Source organism: Ascaphus truei, unplaced genomic scaffold (assembly GCF_040206685.1).
Source record: "Ascaphus truei isolate aAscTru1 unplaced genomic scaffold, aAscTru1.hap1 HAP1_SCAFFOLD_1560, whole genome shotgun sequence".
NCBI lineage: Eukaryota > Metazoa > Chordata > Amphibia > Anura > Ascaphidae > Ascaphus > Ascaphus truei.
The window spans coordinates 6,181-22,633 of NW_027454450.1; the positions used below are offsets into that span (position 1 = coordinate 6,181).

The 16,453-nt window shown below is 50.8% G+C and overlaps 1 protein-coding gene across 3 annotated transcripts in view; it reads right to left on the bottom strand.

Annotated features, from left to right (window-relative positions):
- Positions 1-6,870: 6,870 nt before the first annotated feature.
- Positions 6,871-16,453, bottom strand: part of LOC142476304 (nuclear receptor-binding protein-like) — a 39,825-nt gene continuing 30,242 nt past the window's right edge. For all 3 annotated transcript variants that reach the window (XM_075581751.1, XM_075581750.1, XM_075581749.1), the window contains exons 3-6: positions 11,155-11,277; positions 8,631-8,732; positions 7,769-7,858; positions 6,871-7,002 (exon numbers count right to left, since the gene is read on the bottom strand). In XM_075581751.1, the coding sequence (XP_075437866.1) occupies positions 6,958-7,002; positions 7,769-7,858; positions 8,631-8,732; positions 11,155-11,277 (360 nt within the window). In that variant the 3' untranslated portion in view covers positions 6,871-6,957. The remainder of the gene's footprint in view (positions 7,003-7,768; positions 7,859-8,630; positions 8,733-11,154; positions 11,278-16,453) is intronic.

Below are 16,453 nucleotides of genomic sequence, written 5' to 3' on the forward strand. Positions count from 1 at the left end.
TATCTCTTTGCTTAGCTGAGAAGTGATGTATATCTCTTTGCTTAGCTGAGAAGTGCTGTATATCTCTTTGCTTAGCTGAGAAGTGATGTATATCTCTTTGCTTAGCTGAGAAGTGCTGTATATCTCTTTGCTTAGCTGAGAAGTGATGTATATCTCTTTGCTTAGCTGAGAAGTGCTGTATATCTCTTTGCTTAGCTGAGAAGTGATGTATATCTCTTTGCTTAGCTGAGAAGTGCTGTATATCTCTTTGCTTAGCTGAGAAGTGCTGTATATCTCTTTGCTTAGCTGAGAAGTGCTGTATATCTCTTTGCTTAGCTGAGAAGTGATGTATATCTCTTTGCTTAGCTGAGAAGTGCTGTATATCTCTTTGCTTAGCTGAGAAGTGATGTATATCTCTTTGCTTAGCTGAGAAGTGCTGTATATCTCTTTGCTTAGCTGAGAAGTGATGTATATCTCTTTGCTTAGCTGAGAAGTGATGTATATCTCTTTGCTTAGCTGAGAAGTGCTGTATATCTCTTTGCTTAGCTGAGAAGTGATGTATATCTCTTGCTTAGCTGAGAAGTGCTGTATATCTCTTTGCTTAGCTGAGAAGTGATGTATATCTCTTTGCTTAGCTGAGAAGTGCTGTATATCTCTTTGCTTAGCTGAGAAGTGCTGTATATCTCTTTGCTTAGCTGAGAAGTGATGTATATCTCTTTGCTTAGCTGAGAAGTGATGTATATCTCTTTGCTTAGCTGAGAAGTGCTGTATATCTCTTTGCTTAGCTGAGAAGTGCTGTATATCTCTTTGCTTAGCTGAGAAGTGCTGTATATCTCTTTGCTTAGCTGAGAAGTGCTGTATATCTCTTTGCTTAGCTGAGAAGTGATGTATATCTCTTTGCTTAGCTGAGAAGTGATGTATATCTCTTTGCTTAGCTGAGAAGTGCTGTATATCTCTTTGCTTAGCTGAGAAGTGCTGTATATCTCTTTGCTTAGCTGAGAAGTGATGTATATCTCTTTGCTTAGCTGAGAAGTGATGTATATCTCTTTGCTTAGCTGAGAAGTGATGTATATCTCTTTGCTTAGCTGAGAAGTGCTGTATATCTCTTTGCTTAGCTGAGAAGTGATGTATATCTCTTTGCTTAGCTGAGAAGTGCTGTATATCTCTTTGCTTAGCTGAGAAGTGATGTATATCTCTTTGCTTAGCTGAGAAGTGCTGTATATCTCTTTGCTTAGCTGAGAAGTGATGTATATCTCTTTGCTTAGCTGAGAAGTGCTGTATATCTCTTTGCTTAGCTGAGAAGTGATGTATATCTCTTTGCTTAGCTGAGAAGTGCTGTATATCTCTTTGCTTAGCTGAGAAGTGCTGTATATCTCTTTGCTTAGCTGAGAAGTGATGTATATCTCTTTGCTTAGCTGAGAAGTGATGTATATCTCTTTGCTTAGCTGAGAAGTGCTGTATATCTCTTTGCTTAGCTGAGAAGTGCTGTATATCTCTTTGCTTAGCTGAGAAGTGCTGTATATCTCTTTGCTTAGCTGAGAAGTGCTGTATATCTCTTTGCTTAGCTGAGAAGTGCTGTATATCTCTTTGCTTAGCTGAGAAGTGCTGTATATCTCTTTGCTTAGCTGAGAAGTGCTGTATATCTCTTTGCTTAGCTGAGAAGTGCTGTATATCTCTTTGCTTAGCTGAGAAGTGCTCGTATATCTCTTTGCTTAGCTGAGAAGTGCTGTATATCTCTTTGCTTAGCTGAGAAGTGATGTATATCTCTTTGCTTAGCTGAGAAGTGATGTATATCTCTTTGCTTAGCTGAGAAGTGCTGTATATCTCTTTGCTTAGCTGAGAAGTGATGTATATCTCTTTGCTTAGCTGAGAAGTGATGTATATCTCTTTGCTTAGCTGAGAAGTGATGTATATCTCTTTGCTTAGCTGAGAAGTGATGTATATCTCTTTGCTTAGCTGAGAAGTGCTGTATATCTCTTTGCTTAGCTGAGAAGTGATGTATATCTCTTTGCTTAGCTGAGAAGTGATGTATATCTCTTTGCTTAGCTGAGAAGTGCTGTATATCTCTTTGCTTAGCTGAGAAGTGATGTATATCTCTTTGCTTAGCTGAGAAGTGATGTATATCTCTTTGCTTAGCTGAGAAGTGCTGTATATCTCTTTGCTTAGCTGAGAAGTGATGTATATCTCTTTGCTTAGCTGAGAAGTGCTGTATATCTCTTTGCTTAGCTGAGAAGTGATGTATATCTCTTTGCTTAGCTGAGAAGTGCTGTATATCTCTTTGCTTAGCTGAGAAGTGATGTATATCTCTTTGCTTAGCTGAGAAGTGCTGTATATCTCTTTGCTTAGCTGAGAAGTGATGTATATCTCTTTGCTTAGCTGAGAAGTGATGTATATCTCTTTGCTTAGCTGAGAAGTGCTGTATATCTCTTTGCTTAGCTGAGAAGTGATGTATATCTCTTTGCTTAGCTGAGAAGTGATGTATATCTCTTTGCTTAGCTGAGAAGTGCTGTATATCTCTTTGCTTAGCTGAGAAGTGCTGTATATCTCTTTGCTTAGCTGAGAAGTGATGTATATCTCTTTGCTTAGCTGAGAAGTGCTGTATATCTCTTTGCTTAGCTGAGAAGTGATGTATATCTCTTTGCTTAGCTGAGAAGTGATGTATATCTCTTTGCTTAGCTGAGAAGTGCTGTATATCTCTTTGCTTAGCTGAGAAGTGATGTATATCTCTTTGCTTAGCTGAGAAGTGATGTATATCTCTTTGCTTAGCTGAGAAGTGATGTATATCTCTTTGCTTAGCTGAGAAGTGCTGTATATCTCTTTGCTTAGCTGAGAAGTGATGTATATCTCTTTGCTTAGCTGAGAAGTGCTGTATATCTCTTTGCTTAGCTGAGAAGTGCTGTATATCTCTTTGCTTAGCTGAGAAGTGCTGTATATCTCTTTGCTTAGCTGAGAAGTGCTGTATATCTCTTTGCTTAGCTGAGAAGTGATGTATATCTCTTTGCTTAGCTGAGAAGTGATGTATATCTCTTTGCTTAGCTGAGAAGTGCTGTATATCTCTTTGCTTAGCTGAGAAGTGATGTATATCTCTTTGCTTAGCTGAGAAGTGCTGTATATCTCTTTGCTTAGCTGAGAAGTGATGTATATCTCTTTGCTTAGCTGAGAAGTGATGTATATCTCTTTGCTTAGCTGAGAAGTGATGTATATCTCTTTGCTTAGCTGAGAAGTGCTGTATATCTCTTTGCTTAGCTGAGAAGTGATGTATATCTCTTTGCTTAGCTGAGAAGTGATGTATATCTCTTTGCTTAGCTGAGAAGTGCTGTATATCTCTTTGCTTAGCTGAGAAGTGCTGTATATCTCTTTGCTTAGCTGAGAAGTGCTGTATATCTCTTTGCTTAGCTGAGAAGTGATGTATATCTCTTTGCTTAGCTGAGAAGTGCTGTATATCTCTTTGCTTAGCTGAGAAGTGCTGTATATCTCTTTGCTTAGCTGAGAAGTGATGTATATCTCTTTGCTTAGCTGAGAAGTGCTGTATATCTCTTTGCTTAGCTGAGAAGTGCTGTATATCTCTTTGCTTAGCAGAGAAGTGATGTATATCTCTTTGCTTAGCTGAGAAGTGATGTATATCTCTTTGCTTAGCAGAGAAGTGCTGTATATCTCTTTGCTTAGCTGAGAAGTGCTGTATATCTCTTTGCTTAGCTGAGAAGTGCTGTATATCTCTTTGCTTAGCTGAGAAGTGCTGTATATCTCTTTGCTTAGCTGAGAAGTGCTGTATATCTCTTTGCTTAGCTGAGAAGTGCTGTATATCTCTTTGCTTAGCTGAGAAGTGATGTATATCTCTTTGCTTAGCTGAGAAGTGATGTATATCTCTTTGCTTAGCTGAGAAGTGATGTATATCTCGTTGCTTAGCTGAGAAGTGCTGTATATCTCTCTGCTTAGCTGAGAAGTGCTGTATATCTCCTGTGCTTAGCTGAGAAGTGCTGTATATCTCTGTGCTTTGCTGAGAAGTGCTGTATATCTCTTTGCTTAGCTGAGAAGTGCTGTATATCACTTTGCTTAGCTGAGAAGTGCTGTATATCTCTTTGCTTAGCTGAGAAGTGATGTATATCTCTTTGCTTAGCTGAGAAGTGATGTATATCTCTTTGCTTAGCTGAGAAGTGCTGTATATCTCTTTGCTTAGCTGAGAAGTGCTGTATATCTCTTTGCTTAGCTGAGAAGTGATGTATATCTCTTTGCTTAGCTGAGAAGTGATGTATATCTCTTTGCTTAGCTGAGAAGTGCTGTATATCTCTTTGCTTAGCTGAGAAGTGATGTATATCTCTTTGCTTAGCTGAGAAGTGATGTATATCTCTTTGCTTAGCTGAGAAGTGCTGTATATCTCTTTGCTTAGCTGAGAAGTGATGTATATCTCTTTGCTTAGCTGAGAAGTGCTGTATATCTCTTTGCTTAGCTGAGAAGTGATGTATATCTCTTTGCTTAGCTGAGAAGTGATGTATATCTCTTTGCTTAGCTGAGAAGTGCTGTATATCTCTTTGCTTAGCTGAGAAGTGATGTATATCTCATTGCTTAGCTGAGAAGTGCTGTATATCTCTTTGCTTAGCTGAGAAGTGATGTATATCTCTTTGCTTAGCTGAGAAGTGATGTATATCTCTTTGCTTAGCTGAGAAGTGATGTATATCTCTTTGCTTAGCTGAGAAGTGATGTATATCTCTTTGCTTAGCTGAGAAGTGCTGTATATCTCTTTGCTTAGCTGAGAAGTGATGTATATCTCTTTGCTTAGCTGAGAAGTGCTGTATATCTCTTTGCTTAGCTGAGAAGTGCTGTATATCTCTTTGCTTAGCTGAGAAGTGCTGTATATCTCTTTGCTTAGCTGAGAAGTGCTGTATATCTCTTTGCTTAGCTGAGAAGTGCTGTATATCTCTTTGCTTAGCTGAGAAGTGATGTATATCTCTTTGCTTAGCTGAGAAGTGATGTATATCTCTTTGCTTAGCTGAGAAGTGATGTATATCTCTTTGCTTAGCTGAGAAGTGATGTATATCTCTTTGCTTAGCTGAGAAGTGATGTATATCTCTTTGCTTAGCTGAGAAGTGATGTATATCTCTTTGCTTAGCTGAGAAGTGCTCTATATCTCTTTGCTTAGCTGAGAAGTGATGTATATCTCTCTGCTTAGCTGAGAAGTGCTGTATATCTCTTTGCTTAGCTGAGAAGTGCTGTATATCTCTTTGCTTAGCTGAGAAGTGCTGTATATCTCTTTGCTTAGCTGAGAAGTGATGTATATCTCTTTGCTTAGCTGAGAAGTGCTGTATATCTCTTTGCTTAGCTGAGAAGTGATGTATATCTCTTTGCTTAGCTGAGAAGTGCTGTATATCTCTTTGCTTAGCTGAGAAGTGCTGTATATCTCTTTGCTTAGCTGAGAAGTGCTGTATATCTCTTTGCTTAGCTGAGAAGTGATGTATATCTCTTTGCTTAGCTGAGAAGTGATGTATATCTCTTTGCTTAGCTGAGAAGTGATGTATATCTCTTTGCTTAGCTGAGAAGTGATGTATAATCTCTTTGCTTAGCTGAGAAGTGATGTATATCTCTTTGCTTAGCTGAGAAGTGATGTATATCTCTTTGCTTAGCTGAGAAGTGATGTATATCTCTTTGCTTAGCTGAGAAGTGATGTATATCTCTTTGCTTAGCTGAGAAGTGCTCTATATCTCTTTGCTTAGCTGAGAAGTGATGTATATCTCTTTGCTTAGCTTAGAAGTGCTGTATATCTCTTTGCTTAGCTGAGAAGTGCTGTATATCTCTTTGCTTAGCTGAGAAGTGCTGTATATCTCTTTGCTTAGCTGAGAAGTGATGTATATCTCTTTGCTTAGCTGAGAAGTGCTGTATATCTCTTTGCTTAGCTGAGAAGTGATGTATATCTCTTTGCTTAGCTGAGAAGTGCTGTATATCTCTTTGCTTAGCTGAGAAGTGCTGTATATCTCTTTGCTTAGCTGAGAAGTGCTGTATATCTCTTTGCTTAGCTGAGAAGTGATGTATATCTCTTTTGCTTAGCTGAGAAGTGATGTATATCTCTTTGCTTAGCTGAGAAGTGATGTATATCTCTTTGCTTAGCTGAGAAGTGATGTATATCTCTTTGCTTAGCTGAGAAGTGCTCTATATCTCTTTGCTTAGCTGAGAAGTGATGTATATCTCTTTGCTTAGCTGAGAAGTGCTGTATATCTCTTTGCTTAGCTGAGAAGTGATGTATATCTCTTTGCTTAGCTGAGAAGTGATGTATATCTCTTTGCTTAGCTGAGAAGTGCTGTATATCTCTTTGCTTAGCTGAGAAGTGCTGTATATCTCTCTGCTTAGCTGAGAAGTGATGTATATCTCTTTGCTTAGCTGAGAAGTGCTGTATATCTCTTTGCTTAGCTGAGAAGTGCTGTATATCTCTTTGCTTAGCTGAGAAGTGCTGTATATCTCTTTGCTTTGCTGAGAAGTGATGTATATCTCTTTGCTTAGCTGAGAAGTGCTGTATATCTCTTTGCTTTGCTGAGAAGTGATGTATATCTCTTTGCTTTGCGGTGCGGACGATGACTTCCCCTGGCTGCTCTTTGCCTGATATCAGTGTGCTCAATAGCAATTTGCACAGGCAAACCCCCCCTGTCGGCTTTCTCACCTGGACACGGTGGGATAACGGGAAAGTAAACACTTGATTGACAAAAGAGGCCCCAAAGAAATTAAACTTGTCATTTCAGAAGAGCCGCCATATATATTATTTTAGCATGGTTATATTTGTTTCCGAAAGCCAATAAGATTGTGAGATTCTTTACACCGGGCTGTTAACACACAGCCTGCTGGCGCGCCCCCCCCCCCCCCCCGACGCGACGCGCCACCCCCTTCACTGACGCAGGCGCGCGACCCCGCTGACTGAGGTGCCTCCCGCCCGACGTGACCCCTCCCCCCGACTGGTCTGTGACCGCCCTCATTACTGTCGGGGCAGACATTTAGTTACCTGAGCGCAGACAGGATCTGAGTGCACCATCGCTTCCAAGCCTGCAGGGGGACAAGGGGGCAGGGGGACAAGGGGGCAGGGGGACAAGGGGGCAGGGGAACAAGGGGGCAGGGGGCCAAGGGGCCAGGGGGACAAGGGGGCAGGGGGACAAGGGGGCAGGGGGACAAGGGGGCAGGGGAACAAGGGGGCAGGGGGACAAGGGGGCAGGGGGACAAGGGGGCAGGGGGACAAGGGGGCAGGGGGACAAGGGGGCAGGGGGACAAGGGGGCAGGGGAACAAGGGGGCAGGGGGACAAGGGGGCAGGGGGACAAGGGGGCAGGGGGACAAGGGGGCAGGGGGACAAGGGGGCAGGGGGACAAGGGGGCAGGGGGGCAAGGGGACAAGGTCAGATGTACAACAAATTCCATGTGCTCTCCGTCAGGGAATGCTTAACCGCCAATATAATCAATGGGGTTTTATCTTCCCCGCAGGAAGGGGCTGCTAACCCAGCTACACATGCACACATTCACACAGCACACAAGCTGGCTTTTACATTAACCGCCTCCTGCGCCCTGGAAGGGGTTATCAGCCTCAGAGGAGAAGGTGCCGCGTGTCTATGTAACACCAGGAGGTGACCACAGGACAGCACGGGAGCAGGCAGGCGCTGATCACAATGACCCTGGCTTGGGTAGGAGCACGCGCTCCGCGCTGGCGAGCGGCCATTGTAAAGAAACTGAAGGCTTGTTTAGGGTGTGAGCAGCACGTGTCCACTGCCAGCACCATCCCCACCCCCCGAGTATAAGGATGCAGAGTGGGGCGTCCCGTTACCTTCTCATTCATGGTCTTGTGGTTCTTCTTGGTCTTCTTCAGGAACTGTTTGAGGCTCCCTGAAGACATGTACTCTGTGATGAAGATAACCTGTGTATAAAGGAGACCTCATTATACCTGCCCGCCTGTGTCGCGGTGCTCTCGGTCAGAGGGGTCAGCATTGCCAAACCCGGCAACACCCCGGCATTACTGACCACTATGGCTGAAGAGCCGGGCATTACTGACCACTATGGCTGCAGAGCCGGGCATTACTGACCACTATGGCTGCAGAGCCGGGCATTACTGACCACTATGGCTGCAGAGCCGGGCATTACTGACCACTATGGCTGCAGAGCCGGGCATTACTGACCACTATGGCTGCAGAGCCGGGCATTACTGACCACTATGGCTGCAGAGCCGGGCATTACTGACCACTATGGCTGCAGAGCCGGGCATTACTGACCACTATGGCTGCAGAGCCGGGCATTACTGACCACTATGGCTGCAGAGCCGGGCATTACTGACCACTATGGCTGCAGAGTCGGGCATTACTGACCACTATGGCTGCAGAGCCGGGCATTACTGACCACTATGGCTGCAGAGCCGGGCATTACTGACCACTATGGCTGCAGAGCCGGGCATTACTGACCACTATGGCTGCAGAGCCGGGCATTACTGACCACTATGGCTGCAGAGCCGGGCATTACTGACCACTATGGCTGCAGAGCCGGGCATTACTGACCACTATGGCTGCAGAGGGGTTACAATTGCCTCTGCAGTTCCAGCACAGGGACTGTTAACACCTCCCGCAGGAGGATTGAACGTTACCCTGTTACACAGCGGGGAGTCCCTGGGGGCCCCTTACTCCCCTGCGAACACTCACCCTTGCTTTGTTCTCCTTGATGTCAGCCCAATACTTGTGGAATTTCACAATGTTGAGATGTTCCAGCTGGATCAGGTTGTCAAACACAGTTTTCACTTTCTCCTGTGGACACAAACCAAAGCGGTAATCAAGGGGTAAGAGCTCCCAGGGGCCATCATAGCAAGGGGAAGGGGTAAGAGCTCCCAGGAGCCATCATAGCAAGGGGAAGGGGTAAGAGCTCCCAGGAGCCATTATAGCAAGGGGAAGGGGTAAGAGCTCCCAGGGGCCATCATAGCAAGGGGAAGGGGACGCAGCTCCCAGGGGCCATCATAGCAAGGGGAAGGGGACAGAGCTCCCAGGGGCCATCATAGCAAGGGGAAGGGGTAAGAGCTCCCAGGGGCCATCATAGCAAGGGGAAGGGGACAGAGCTCCCAGGGGCCATCATAGCAAGGGGAAGGGGTAAGAGCTCCCAGGGGCCATCATAGCAAGGGGAAGGGGACGCAGCTCCCAGGGGCCATCATAGCAAGGGGAAGGGGTAAGAGCTCCCAGGAGCCATCATATCAAGGGGAAGGGGACGCAGCTCCCAGGGGCCATCATAGCAAGGGGAAGGGGACAGAGCTCCCAGGGGCCATCATAGCAAGGGGAAGGGGACAGAGCTCCCAGGGGCCATCATAGCAAGGGGAAGGGGTAAGAGCTCCCAGGGGCCATCATAGCAAGGGGAAGGGGACGCAGCTCCCAGGGGCCATCATAGCAAGGGGAAGGGGTAAGAGCTCCCAGGGGCCATCATGGTTTCGGGAGAGAGGGAGCTCGATGAGATTTGTGTGCACACGTGTGCTGTGCTTTATCCCCCCACCCCTACATGTCTCATGTTACCCATTGCATGACGTGGTAACGTGTGCTGTGCTCTAACCCCTCACCCCTACATGTCTCATGTTACCCCTTGCATGACGTGGTAACGTGTGCTGCGCTCTAACCCCTCCCCCCTGCATGTCTCATGTTACCCATTGCATGACGTGGTAACGTGTGCTGCGCTCTAACCCCTCCCCCCTGCATGTCTCATGTTACCCATTGCATGACGTGGTAACGTGTGCTCTAACCCCTCACCCCTGCATGTCTCATGTTACCCATTGCATGACGTGGTAACGTGTACTCTAACCCCTCACCCCTGCATGTCTCATGTTACCCATTGCATGACGTGGTAACGTGTGCTGTGCTCTAACCCCTCACCCCTGCATGTCTCGTGTTACCCATTGCATGACGTTGTAACGTGTGCTGTGCTCTAACCCCTCACCCCTGCATGTCTCATGTTACCCATTGCATGACGTGGCAACGTGTGCTGTGCTCTAACCCCTCACCCCTGCATGTCTCATGTTAGCCATTGCATGACGTGGTAACGTGTGCTGTGCTCTAACCCCTCACCCCTGCATGTCTCATGTTACCCATTGCATGACGTGGTAACGTGTGCTCTAACCCCTCACCCCTGCATGTCTCATGTTACCCATTGCATGACGTGGTAACGTGTGCTGTGCTCTAACCCCTCACCCCTGCATGTCTCATGTTACCCATTGCATGACGTGGTAACGTGTGCTGTGCTCTAACCCCTCACCCCTGCATGTCTCATGTTACCCATTGCATGACGTGGTAACGTGTGCTCTAACCCCTCACCCCTGTATGTCTCGTGTTACCCATTGCATGACGTTGTAACGTGTGCTGTGCTCTAACCCCTCACCCCTGCATGTCTCATGTTACCCATTGCATGACGTGGTAACGTGTGCTGTGCTCTAACCCCTCACCCCTGCATGTCTCATGTTACCCATTGCATGACGTGGTAACGTGTGCTGTGCTCTAACCCCTCACCCCTGCATGTCTCATGTTACCCATTGCATGACGTGGTAACGTGTGCTGTGCTCTAACCCCTCACCCCTGCATGTCTCGTGTTACCCATTGCATGACGTTGTAACGTGTGCTGTGCTCTAACCCCTCACACCTGCATGTCTCATGTTACCCATTGCATGACGTGGTAACGTGTGCTGTGCTCTAACCCCTCACCCCTGCATGTCTCATGTTACCCATTGCATGACGTGGTAATGTGTGCTGTGCTCTAACCCCTCCCCCCTGCATGTCTCATGTTACCCATTGCATGACGTGGTAACGTGTACTCTAACCCCTCACCCCTGCATGTCTCATGTTACCCATTGCATGACGTGGTAACGTGTGCTGTGCTCTAACCCCTCACCCCTGCATGTCTCATGTTACCCATTGCATGACGTGGTAACGTGTGCTGTGCTCTAACCCCTCACCCCTGCATGTCTCATGTTACCCATTGCATGACGTGGTAACGTGTGCTGTGCTCTAACCCCTCACCCCTGCATGTCTCATGTTAGCCATTGCATGACGTGGTAACGTGTGCTGTGCTCTAACCCTCACCCCTGCATGTTAGATATGTCATAGCTTTGCATGGCAGTTTGCCATTTCTCTGTGTAGGAGTAGCTATAAAGTGTGTTGTCATACTCTGTACCACTATACAGAGCTCCCCAGCACGCACCTCCTGCAGCTTGAAGTTCTTGCGTTCAGAGAACTGCACCTCGTTCCAGACCACCTCCACGCCCTCCTCCGTGTCCATCGCCAGGTACGCACAGTCAATGCCCGGAACATTCCGCTGGTTCACCTGTGGGAGAGGCACCGCGGGCAGTTACAGCCCCGTGTGGGAGAGGGCACCGCGGTCGGGGTCAGTAGAGAGCGCGCGGCCGCACAGGAAGAGAACGAGAAAACTAATATCAGAGGATACAGATCTGATGGAACTTATTCCGGTGAGAGAGACGCTACATACCTACGCGGGCGTGTCACGGGAGAGACGCTACATACCTACGCGGGCGTGTCACGGGAGAGAGAGACGCTACATACCTACGCGGGCGTGTCACGGGAGAGAGAGACGCTACATACCTACGCGGGCGTGTCACGGGAGAGAGAGACGCTACATACCTACGCGGGCGTGTCACGGGAGAGAGAGACGCTACATACCTACGCGCGCGTGTCACGGGGAGAGAGAGACGCTACATACCTACGCGGGCATGTCACGGGAGAGAGAAACGCTACATACCTACGCGGGCGTGTCACGGGAGAGAGAGACGCTACATACCTACGCGGGCGTGTCACGGGAGAGAGAGACGCTACATACCTACGCGGGCGTGTCACGGGAGAGAGAGACGCTACATACCTACGCGGGCGTGTCACGGGAGAGAGAGACGCTACATACCTACGCGGGCGTGTCACGGGAGAGAGAGACGCTACATACCTACGCGGGCGTGTCACGGGAGAGAGAGACGCTACATACCTACGCGGGCGTGTCACGGGAGAGAGAGACGCTACATACCTACGCGGGCGTGTCACGGGAGAGAGAGACGCTACATACCTACGCGGGCGTGTCACGGGAGAGAGAGACGCTACATACCTACGCGGGCGTGTCACGGGAGAGAGAGACGCTACATACCTACGCGGGCGTGTCACGGGAGAGAGAGACGCTACATACCTACGCGGGCGTGTCACGGGAGAGAGAGACGCTACATACCTACGCGGGCGTGTCACGGGAGAGAGAGACGCTACATACCTACGCGGGCGTGTCACGGGAGAGAGAGACGCTACATACCTACGCGGGCGTGTCACGGGAGAGAGAGACGCTACATACCTACGCGGGCGTGTCACGGGAGAGAGAGACGCTACATACCTACGCGGGCGTGTCACGGGAGAGAGAGACGCTACATACCTACGCGGGCGTGTCACGGGGAGAGAGAGACGCTACATACCTACGCGGGCGTGTCACGGGAGAGAGAGACGCTACATACCTACGCGGGCGTGTCACGGGAGAGAGAGACGCTACATACCTACGCGGGCGTGTCACGGGAGAGAGAGACGCTACATACCTACGCGGGCGTGTCACGGGAGAGAGAGACGCTACATACCTACGCGGGCGTGTCACGGGAGAGAGAGACGCTACATACCTACGCGGGCGTGTCACGGGAGAGAGAGACGCTACATACCTACGCGGGCGTGTCACGGGAGAGAGAGACGCTACATACCTACGCGGGCGTGTCACGGGAGAGAGAGACGCTACATACCTACGCGGGCGTGTCACGGAGAGAGAGACGCTACATACCTACGCGGGCGTGTCACGGGAGAGAGAGACGCTACATACCTACGCGGGCGTGTCACGGGAGAGAGAGACGCTACATACCTACGCGGGCGTGTCACGGGGAGAGAGAGACGCTACATACCTACGCGGGCGTGTCACGGGAGAGAGAGACGCTACATACATACGCGGGCGTGTCACGGGAGAGAGAGACGCTACATACCTACGCAGGCGTGTCACGGGAGAGAGAGACGCTACATACCTACGCGGGCGTGTCACGGGAGAGAGAGAGACGCTACATACCTACGCGGGCGGGTCACGGGAGAGAGAGACGCTACATACCTACGCGGGCGTGTCACGGAGAGAGAGACGCTACATACCTACGCGGGCGTGTCACGGGAGAGAGAGACGCTACATACCTACGCGGGCGTGTCACGGGAGAGAGAGACGCTACATACCTACGCGGGCGTGTCACGGGAGAGAGAAACGCTACATACCTACGCGGGCGTGTCACGGGGAGAGAGAGAGACGCTACATACCTACGCGGGCGTGTCACGGGAGAGAGAGACGCTACATACCTACGCGGGCGTGTCACGGGAGAGAGAGACGCTACATACCTACGCGGGCGTGTCACGGGAGAGAGAGACGCTACATACCTACGCGGGCGTGTCACGGGAGAGAGAGACGCTACATACCTACGCGGGCGTGTCACGGGAGAGAGAGACGCTACATACCTACGCGGGCGTGTCACGGGAGAGAGAGACGCTACATACCTACGCGGGCGTGTCACGGGAGAGAGAAACGCTACATACCTACGCAGGCGTGTCACGGGAGAGAGAGACGCTACATACCTACGCGGGCGTGTCACGGGAGAGAGAAACGCTACATACCTACGCGGGCGTGTCACGGGAGAGAGAGACGCTACATACCTACGCTGGCGTGTCACGGGAGAGAGAGACGCTACATACCTACGCGGGCGTGTCACGGGAGAGAGAAACGCTACATACCTACGCGGGGCGTGTCACGGGAGAGAGAGACGCTACATACCTACGCGGGCGTGTCACGGGAGAGAGAGACGCTACATACCTACGCGGGCGTGTCACGGGAGAGAGAGACGCTACATACCTACGCGGGCGTGTCACGGGAGAGAGAGACGCTACATACCTACGCGGGCGTGTCACGGGAGAGAGAGACGCTACATACCTACGCGGGCGTGTCACGGGAGAGAGAGACGCTACATACCTACGCGGGCGTGTCACGGGAGAGAGAGACGCTACATACCTACGCGGGCGTGTCACGGGAGAGAGAAACGCTACATACCTACGCGGGCGTGTCACGGGGGAGAGAGACGCTACATACCTACGCGGGCGTGTCACGGGAGAGAGAGACGCTACATACCTACGCGGGCGTGTCATGGGAGAGAGAGACGCTACATACTTACGCGGGCGTGTCACGGGAGAGAGACGCTACATACCTACGCGGGCGTGTCACGGGAGAGAGAGACGCTACATACCTACGCGGGCGTGTCACGGGAGAGAGAGACGCTACATACCTACGCGGGCGTGTCACGGGAGAGAGAGACGCTACATACCTACGCGGGCGTGTCACGGGAGAGAGAGACGCTACATACCTACGCGGGCGTGTCACGGGAGAGAGACGCTACATACCTACGCGGGCGTGTCACGGGGAGAGAGACGCTACATACCTACGCGGGCGTGTCACGGGAGAGAGAGACGCTACATACCTACGCGGGCGTGTCACGGGAGAGAGAGACGCTACATACCTACGCGGGCGTGTCACGGGAGAGAGAGACGCTACATACCTACGCGGGCGTGTCACGGGGGAGAGAGACGCTACATACCTACGCGGGCGTGTCACGGGAGAGAGAGACGCTACATACCTACGCGGGCGTGTCACGGGAGAGAGAGACGCTACATACCTACGCGGGCGTGTCACGGGAGAGAGAGACGCTACATACCTACGCGGGCGTGTCACGGGAGAGACGCTACATACCTACGCAGGCGTGTCACGGGAGAGAGAGACGCTACATACCTACGCGGGCGTGTCACGGGAGAGAGAGACGCTACATACCTACGCGGGCGTGTCACGGGAGAGAGAGACGCTACATACCTACGCGGGCGTGTCACGGGAGAGAGAGACGCTACATACCTACGCGGGCGTGTCACGGGAGAGAGAGACGCTACATACCTACGCGGGCGTGTCACGGGAGAGAGACGCTACATACCTACGCGGGCGTGTCACGGGAGAGAGAGACGCTACATACCTACGCGAGCGTGTCACGGGAGAGAGACGCTACATACCTACGCGGGCGTGTCACGGGAGAGAGAGACGCTACATACCTACGCGGGCGTGTCACGGGAGAGAGAGACGCTACATACCTACGCGGGCGTGTCACAAGAGAGAGAGACGCTACATACCTACGCAGGCGTGTCACGGGAGAGAGAGACGCTACATACCTACGCGGGCGTGTCACGGGAGAGAGACGCTACATACCTACGCGGGCGTGTCACGGGAGAGACGCTACATACCTACGCGGGCGTGTCACGGGAGAGACGCTACATACCTACGCGGGCGTGTCACGGGAGAGAGAAACGCTACATACCTACGCGGGCGTGTCACGGGAGAGAGAGACGCTACATACCTACGCGGGCGTGTCACGGGAGAGAGACGCTACATACCTACGCGGGCGTGTCACGGGAGAGAGAGACGCTACATACCTACGCGGGCGTGTCACGGGAGAGAGAAACGCTACATACCTACGCGGGCGTGTCACGGGAGAGAGAGACGCTACATACCTACGCGGGCGTGTCACGGGAGAGAGAGATGCTACATACCTACGCGGGCGTGTCACGGGAGAGAGAGACGCTACATACCTACGCGGGCGTGTCACGAGGAGAGAGACGCTACATACCTACGCGGGCGTGTCACGGGAGAGAGACGCTACATACCTACGCGGGCGTGTCACGGGAGAGAGAGACGCTACATACCTACGCGGGCGTGTCACGGGAGAGAGAGACGCTACATACCTACGCGGGCGTGTCACGGGAGAGAGAGACGCTACATACCTACGCGGGCGTGTCACGGGAGAGAGAGACGCTACATACCTACGCGGGCGTGTCACGGGAGAGAGAGACGCTACATACCTACGCGGGCGTGTCACGGGAGAGAGAGACGCTACATACCTACGCGGGCGTGTCACGGGAGAGAGAGACGCTACATACCTACGCGGGCGTGTCACGGGAGAGAGAGACGCTACATACCTACGCGGGCGTGTCACGGGAGAGACGCTACATACCTACGCGGGCGTGTCACGGGAGAGAGAAACGCTACATACCTACGCGGGCGTGTCACGGGAGAGAGAGACGCTACATACCTACGCGGGCGTGTCACGGGAGAGAGAGACGCTACATACCTACGCGGGCTTGTCACGGGAGAGACGCTACATACCTACGCGGGCGTGTCACGGGAGAGAGAGACGCTACATACCTACGCGGGCGTGTCACGGGAGAGAGAGATGCTACATACCGACGTGGGCGTGTCACGGGAGAGAGAGACGCTACATACCTACGCGGGCGTGTCACGGGAGAGAGAGACGCTACATACCTACGCGGGCGTGTCACGGGAGAGAGAGACGCTACATACCTACGCGGGCGTGTCACGGGAGAGAGAGACGCTACATACCTACGCGGGCGTGTCA